Below are 8,367 nucleotides of genomic sequence, written 5' to 3' on the forward strand. Positions count from 1 at the left end.
CTTTGTGTATATCAACATACAACTCAACTACGACAACAACAATAACTGTGCATAATAACTATGACTTACTTCCCAACTTGGTCAACATCAACCACTTATGACTCCGTTACTTAGAACGACAACTTGCAACCTTTACAACAACAACCATCATATTCAATCAACAGCAACACAAACAGTATATAAACAACGTGATATAACAATATCTTATGCAATTCAACAATGTTTAACATTTCCATATAAATCTAAGTAATGCGTAAATAATTATATCATATTAAAAATAACTTCAATTCATCATAATCAGCTTCACAGATCATCAATTAATATCCTATACAACTTTCATTGCTATCCCAAGGTTCAACTCACAACCACTCGGGCGACAAAGCCACAAGAAACCTAAACAAGGCAGTCTGTCAAGCACTAACTCGCGGGTAAAACACTCTAGAATCCATTCTGACTCTATACCGAGTTCAAACTCATTCTAAAACTTTGCCTAATCATTAAGGTACATGTTCAGGCCCTCATAAACACCCAAGGTTAAACTCACAGCTCAAAAACACGAAATATTGCAAGCTCTCTGTCCACACTCGCCATGGCGAGTAAACTTGCTCGCTATGGCGAGCTGCGAACTGCAACTCGCGAGGCGAATAACTCCTGCTCGCGAGGCGAGCGATGATCTTCATCACTCGCTATGGCGAGGATCATCACTCGGGAGGCGAGCGATGAATATCGGTACGGGCATATTACAGTTTTTCTCAAAAATTCACCCAAACTCATGGTTCTAACCCCAAAACCGATTCTAAACATCAATACATGAAACATCTAAGGTTCATCGGACTTCGGCAAAATCAAAACTGGAGCTGTCGTCGGCTGCTTCTTCAATTCATTGAAACTGTTCTCGCATTGAACATCCCACACAAAAGCTTTACCTTTACAAGTCAACTGCGTTAGCGGAAGTGCTAACTTCGAAAATCCTTCAATAAATCTTCGGTAGTAACCAGCTAAACCCAAGAAGCTTCTAATCTCTGTAACTTACTTAGGAGTCTCCCATTGCGATACCACTTCAACTTTAGAAGGATCTACAACAATGGATCTACAACAATACCTCTTTCAACCAAGAAAACTTACCTCTTTCAACCAGAACTCACACTTAGATAATTTAGCATAAAGTTTCTTCTCTTTCAACACTTGCAAGACAATCTTCAGATGCTCAGCATGTTCTTCTTCAGTCTTGGAGTAAATTAAAATATCATCGATGAAAACAACCACGAACCGATCCAAAAATGCATGGAAGATGCGATTCATATACTCCATAAACACTCCAGGTGCATTGGTAACACCAAAAGGCATAACTTTGTATTCATAGTGACCATAACGCGTTCTGAAAGCTGTCTTCTGCATATCTTCATCTTTTACTTTAATCTGGTGATAACCTGATCTCAAATCAATCTTGCTGAAAACACGTGCACCCACTAACTGATCCATCAAATCATCAATTCTCGGAAGTGGATACCTATTCTTGATAGTTACTTTGTTCAACTGACGATAATCGGTACATAACCTCATACTACCATCTTTCTTCTTTACTAACAAAACTGGCGCTCCCTAAGGTGAAACACTTGGTCTAACAAACTTCTTCTCAAGTAAATCTTCTAATTGTTTCTTCAACTCAGCAAACTCGGAAGCAGACATACGATAAGGTGCCATCGACACCGGCTTCGTTCCAGGAACAAGATGAATAGAAAACTCGACTTCTCTCTCTGGAGGCACATCAGGAATTTCATCTGGAAAAACTTTAGGAAAATTGTATACCACTTGTAGCTTATCAATCACTGCTTGATTTTTCGATAGATAAAGAAGCCATCAAGGAACATCAAAATACCATCGCGTTCCAGTTGCTTCAGCTGCTTGGTAGACAAGAACTCTGCACCACTTTCCTCTTCGACGGAAGAGAAATACACTGACTTGCTAAAACAATTAATATGAACATGGTTGTACTCTAACCAATTCATACCAATAATCACATCCATACCGCTCAAAGGTAGACAAACTAGATCCATTTCGAAATCACGACCAAACATAGACAAAGGACATCTCAAACATATGAGAGAAGTAGTCACTGAACCCTTAGTTGGAGTTTCGACAACCATCTCTCCATTCATAACAGACAGATCAAGACCCAAAGTAGAAACACAATCGAAAGCAATAAAACAATGCGTAGCACCAGTATCAATAATAGCAACTAAAGGAGTATTATTAATATAACAAGTACCTCTGATCAAGCGATCCTCATTCTCGGTCTGTGTACCAGTCAAAGCAAAAACTCTACCAGTAGTCGGCGCCCTCTTAGGCTGCTTGCACTGAGAACCAATATGACCCTCTTCCTTGCAATTAAAGCACACAATATCACTATGCTTGCAATCAGCTAACGTATGACCCTTCTTGCCACACCGGAAACATTTCTTCACCTCCTCTGGACAAACATTGCTCTTGTGGCCTTTCTCACCACAATTGAAATAGACGATCTCCGCAGGAGAATCCTTCTTCTTAGGTCGCCTATCATCGACCATTCTCTATTTACCCTTATCAGCAGGGGCACTATAGGGTTTAGGGCGACTCTACTGGCCCTTAGTCTTCCGCTCATTTACAACCTTGTAATGAGCTTTGGTGTCCTCCTCATAGATTCTATAGCTGTTCACCAAATCAGGAAAAACTCGGATCTATTGGTATCCAATTGCCCTCTTAATATCAGGCCGCAAACCATTCTCGAACTTGATGCACTTTGAGAACTCAGCAGTCTCAGCAGCATAATGCGGATAAAACTTTGCCAACTCAAAAAACTTGGCAGCATACTCAGTCACGGACATGTTTCCTTGCTTCAGCTCAAGGAACTCGATTTCTTTCTTCCCGCGAACATCTTCCGGAAAGTATCTTCTCAGGAAATCTCTCCTGAACACAGCCCAAGTCACAGCAGCACCATCTTGCTATAGGTTAGGTAGAAGGCTAACCCACCAATCATCGGCTTCCTCAGCCAGCTGATGTGTACCAAATCGCACTTTCTGAACCTCAGTGCACTACATCACACGAAAAATGCTATCGATCTCCTTAAGCCACGTCTGGGCTCCATCAGGGTCATATCTTCCCTTGAAAGTAGGAGGATGATTCCTCATGAAGGTCTCAAGCATCCTCGTCTCAGCATTCACACCAGCATTCGCATTAGGCTGTTGCCCCACAGCTTGAGCTACAACTTGTAGTGCAGCAGCTAACGCAACATCGTTTCTTCCAGCCATTTATGAGATTCTACACAACAGGTAACAACAACATAAGATAGTAATACAAATATTACTAAGACTCGACACGACTCTTCTAATTGGCCGGACTTACCGACCTGCTCTGATACCAATTGTAATACCCCGTTTTCCCAACATAAAAATTTCTTAACATAAATCAGAGTAAACATCATAAACGGAATATCACCTTTCACATAATCTAAAAATAGTTAAATAACAATTTAACTTCCAACAAAAAATCTTAATCAATCGCAGTGGAGTTATTTCAAAATTATAAATTGTCTTGGCACGCAGTCCTAATCAAAACATCTCATAAAATTCAGTTAGACATCATAAATGAATGAAGCATGCATATCATAAACCTCATCCCGTTACGTATCAGAGCAACCTAGAACTCAGTGAGGCAAGGCAACTCACAATAGCACAACAACAACTTAAGCTCGATCACCTGCAAGTTACGCATACGAAGAGCAACATTTCCAAGCAGAAGGGGTGAGATTTCACAAAACAATAATATTAATCAATATAATTCAACAATCGTAATTAACAACATAAACATCTTAAACATCATTGCATCTTTGACAATCAAATATCAAGTAATCACTTCATTCAATCATCATATATAACATAACATCTTTCATCAATTGACTCGACGATGCGACAATGCAACCTAAACCTCTTATATGCATGTGGTACCAATACAGGGCATGAGCCCCCATCATTATAGTATTAATATACTTTCAGGGCATAAGCCCCCAACAATTATTTTGAGCAAATGCTCCATCGTGGTGAGTACAAAGTTCCAGGGCATAAGCCCCCAACAAATGTATGCTAATGCATGGACTCAATCATCTAAAACATCTTAATCATCATCTCATATACATATCCAATAATTTGGAGTTCAACATCATCTTAATTGTCATACCCTAAATTTTGACCAAGGATCCCACGGACGTGCGTCGCTTGACTCTGATCGATCTCTGGTTTTTTCAGTGAAAATTCGGCAGGGAGGTATTTTAAAATACCTCATTTTTGTTCCGATTGCGGGCCCTCTCCTCAATTTTTATTTATTTATTAGTCTTTTAGTTTTATTTTATTATTATTTTCCATTTTTATTTTTTGTCTTTCTTCAGTATTTTTATTCAGATTTATCTTCCGTTTTAAGGTTTTTTTTATGGTAATAATAAAGTGTCAGTTAGAACTTTTTTTCCCGAGGTCCATTTTTCTTCCTCTGCTCAAACACGCCACCATCAGTGGCAAAGGTCAGCTTTTTCTTTCCAAGACTAGCTAAAAACGCGTTTCAGCTTTAACAGTCACTTAATCACCCATCAAGCCAATTCATGGTCCTTTAATCTATTTCCTTTTAAGAATTTGTTTTAGTCTTTAAAAGAAGGAGAGGAAATCAGAACTGTACACGGACATTTTTCCACAACCAAAAAACCCTAGCCGCAGATAGACCAAAAAACCCTAGCCGCAAACCTGTAACAAAAAAATCAGAAACTTGCATCAACAATTTCCCACACAAGCCAACACCATAAACCACCAATTTCAATACGAAACTCAATCAATCAAAACCCTTTCTCGAAACCACACACAACACAACCGATCGGACAAAAGATACGTCCGAAATACATAGTGCAAACAACATCAACACAAATCCGCAACTAGAAAACAGACAAGTCGGACCCAGCAACACCGTCGACGAGCTCAGACTGAACACCACAGGACTGTCTCCGAGCCACCATCGCGTCGAACCCATCAGAGACAAACGGACCAGAATCATAACCACCTCGTCGCAGATCGAAGAGAAAGGAAAGGTATAATTTCGTGTCTTTTAGATCTAGGACTGTTGGGTAGGTATTTGATTTTTTTAGTGTTAAAAACGGACAGAGGTGAAAGAATCGAGTAGGAATAAACAAAAAAAAAAAATAAAACTGTTTGGAGCGGCGGCGCCGCCGTCAATGACGGCCAACCGCCGCGCCGGAGCCAGCTCCGGCCACCCACCTCTCCATCGGAGAAGAAAGAAAAGAGAAGAGAGAGCTTTGTTTAGGTTTTAGGGAGTAGAGAGAGAAATTTTTGTGGAAATGAAAGAAAAAAGGGTCTTACACCCTATTTATATCAAACCAAACCGAACGGGTCTAACCGACCCGCCCATGGCCCAGTAATCCGAATCGACTCGGTTTGTTCTTCTTGCAATAGGCCCAACACTTTTTACTTCTGTATACATCTACCTCATGATTGGACCCCCTGCTGTATTTTCATTTTTTTTACTTCTTGCATACGTTTTATTTTCCGCTCGTACAATATTTTCATTCTTCCATGCACTTTTCTTTTATTTGGTTTAAGTTTATCATTTGTATTATTCATATTTATCTTAGGTCATTTATCTTTATCATGTGGAACTTAGAATGTATGTAGGCTTTAATGTAAATAATTTCCTTTTTTTTTTTTGTCATTTGTTTGTTGCAGACCATAGCATGTATCCTAGGCTTTAATGTAAATCATGCATGTGTGCGTGTGGGGGTGTATACGTTTTATTTTTATGCTTCATAGTTTAGGGCAATGGTTTGGGTGATGATCCAACGGCACCACAAAGTACCTACGTTTTATTTTCATGTTCCGTTAGTTTAATTTTAGTCCAATATTAAAGAACCACAAGAAATATGCAAAACTCCAAAAATATGTTCTTAATAAACCTTGGTTTGTAACCCAAGTGTTTTCTTTTTTATTTTCTTAATCAAATGCTTAATTGAATTAATATTCATAGTAGACTTGATTTCTTTGTAATTAAAATTTGACCAACCTCACTCTACTTTATCTCATGCCTTGAGGCCTCTTTCCCTTCTTAAAACCATTTTCTAAAATTTAAAATCAACCAACCCACCAAAAAGAAACTTTTTAGGTGAACTACATTGGTTTTGATCCCTTTTCTTAAAGGGTATGTAGGCATAGGATTTTTATCCTTCCAAATCAAATAAAAATAACCAAAAACATACTTCTTCTTCCCCCATTCTTTCACTTAGATTTTTAGGTAATAATTTTCAAATAAGCAATGAATTTAGCACAAGATAATTTAGGTAAGAGGTTCCTACGGAATACCGTAGACGCTTAGGGTGCTAGCACCTTCCCTTCGCGTAACCAACCCCCGAATCCAAAGTCTCGATGAGGGTTTTTACTCATTTTTTCCCTTCCCACGAATAAAAATCGAGAGTTCAAAGATTAACGATTCAAATCAATTAATGGTTTGATATCCGAAAATCACGAGCACATTAATCATAGTAGCATATGCAAATGTATACAAGTTGGGACCAACCATACATAATCAGCTGTTAGAAAATGGTATGGTGAGGGTGGCAGTAACTAAAGTGTTCGATTCTAATGCTCAAGTCCCCATGCCCACAGATGAGGTGACAAAGGTTGGTGACGCCGTCAACACTTTCATTCAATGGCCAAAAAGACTTTTGCGTCTAGTTTCTAATAAGGTATTCATTGTGTATGTCTTTATCTATCTATTTGCACTTGGGCCCGTTTAATTATGTTGATTAATATTTTGTCTTAAATTGTTTAGGATGTTAAAGAAACTGCAAAAGATGATCTTCTATCCAATAGGTCAGAACCTGAAAAATCTTACATTGAGAAGTCGATGTTAAGGGTATTGAATCGAAAACATCCTCTGAAGTTCTATTTGAATGAGAATGAATTCTTTTACCTCCCAACAAGAGATGTTATGGAGTTGTGTCTAAAGACAGAAGATTTATGCCTCACGATTCTACGAATATGGGTGGTGTAAGTACATTTTCACCCTTATTTATGCCTCTGTCTGTGCTTTATAGTAGATAGATCATTAAAGAAAATGTCTCTGTTTGTGCCTATATGAAAAGTTAGTGTGTAATCACATTCTGAATTGTTTATAGCAGGTTTTTGTTCATTCAAATGTCACTTTGCCCTGCTGTTTGGTTGTTTGCTGCCTTGTACATGTTCAGATTTTGAATTGTTTTTTATAATTTTAGGTATATGGAACGCCTCTGTACTCAATTGGGAAATACTGATGTGTATGGTTTCGTTGATCCATTTTTCATTCACGCGGAAAATGACCAAGAAAGTTCTCAGTCTCATATGACCGCAAAGATGTTCGAGGTTAACAAAGCTTGTTATTTTGCACCTTACCTGAAAAAGTTAGTGTATTTGATCTTCATAGTATTATTTCTCTATAGTTAATCACATATATTAGAAAGCCCTAAAGTTAACAAATCTTTTTTTTTTCTTTCCAATGTAGTCGCCATTGGCAATTGCTTATTATTGAACTAGAAAAACAAAATGTTGTTTTCTTATGTTCGATGGGTTGGAAGCCAGATAAAAGTCTTGTGCAAATTGTTAATTCGTAAGTATATATATTTAACTAATTGGATGTAATTTAATAAAGATTTTTTACACATCAATTTATATGAATGTATTTTATTATTGTAGTGCTATAGAAGGGTATAACATGTTGAGTGGTTTCAGAAAGGCGAGAAAGCCAATATGGGAGATTCCCGCAGTAAGTTAAAAATTATATTCATACAATATTATAACTTTTATATATATGATATTTACTCAATATATAATTTCATATTTATGACAACTGTAGTGCCAAAGGCAACCTTTCAATTATGAGTGTGGCTACTTTATAATGATACATATGCTGAACATTGTATCAGCTGGCATTACCGACTCATGGAATATGGTGTGTAACTAAATATTACAACCATTTGTGTTTCTTAATGTTTTTTTAAAGTTAATTTCATATTCTAATATGTTATCTTAACTTCTTTTTTTTTCTTCAGATTTTTGGAGACGAAACTCCGTTTACTGATGATGAAATGACAAAAGTTCAAGAACGCTGTGCAAATTTTATATTGGAAAAAGTTGATGTAATTTAATTATGCTTCTTAACTATGCTTTGAAACAATGTTTAGCTTTTGTTTAATTTTATGATATTGTAACTTTGAATTTGTTTGATATTGTAACAAATCTGATATGAAATTTGCTCATATGAAATATCATATTAGTTGCTAAATTAATGAAATTTTTGGTTATTATA

The 8,367-nt window shown here is 37.2% G+C and overlaps 1 protein-coding gene and 1 long non-coding RNA gene across 2 annotated transcripts; both read left to right on the forward strand.

Moving 5' to 3' along the window:
• Positions 1-6,567: 6,567 nt before the first annotated feature.
• On the forward strand, positions 6,568-7,833 carry LOC25481103 (uncharacterized). Its single transcript, XM_024774237.2, has 5 exons — positions 6,568-6,769; positions 6,856-7,073; positions 7,298-7,462; positions 7,564-7,668; positions 7,755-7,833. Exons 1-5 carry the CDS (start codon positions 6,629-6,631, stop codon positions 7,831-7,833), a joined length of 708 nt encoding a protein of 235 aa, XP_024630005.2. The 5' UTR covers positions 6,568-6,628.
• A 52-nt stretch (positions 7,834-7,885) lies between these two features.
• On the forward strand, positions 7,886-8,158 carry LOC120576891 (uncharacterized). Its single transcript, XR_005642967.1, has 2 exons — positions 7,886-8,010; positions 8,111-8,158. It is a non-coding gene; the product is annotated as an uncharacterized lncRNA (long non-coding RNA).
• The last annotated feature ends 209 nt before the right edge of the window (positions 8,159-8,367 follow it).

Source organism: Medicago truncatula, chromosome 7 (assembly GCF_003473485.1).
Source record: "Medicago truncatula cultivar Jemalong A17 chromosome 7, MtrunA17r5.0-ANR, whole genome shotgun sequence".
Taxonomy (NCBI): Eukaryota; Viridiplantae; Streptophyta; class Magnoliopsida; order Fabales; family Fabaceae; genus Medicago; species Medicago truncatula.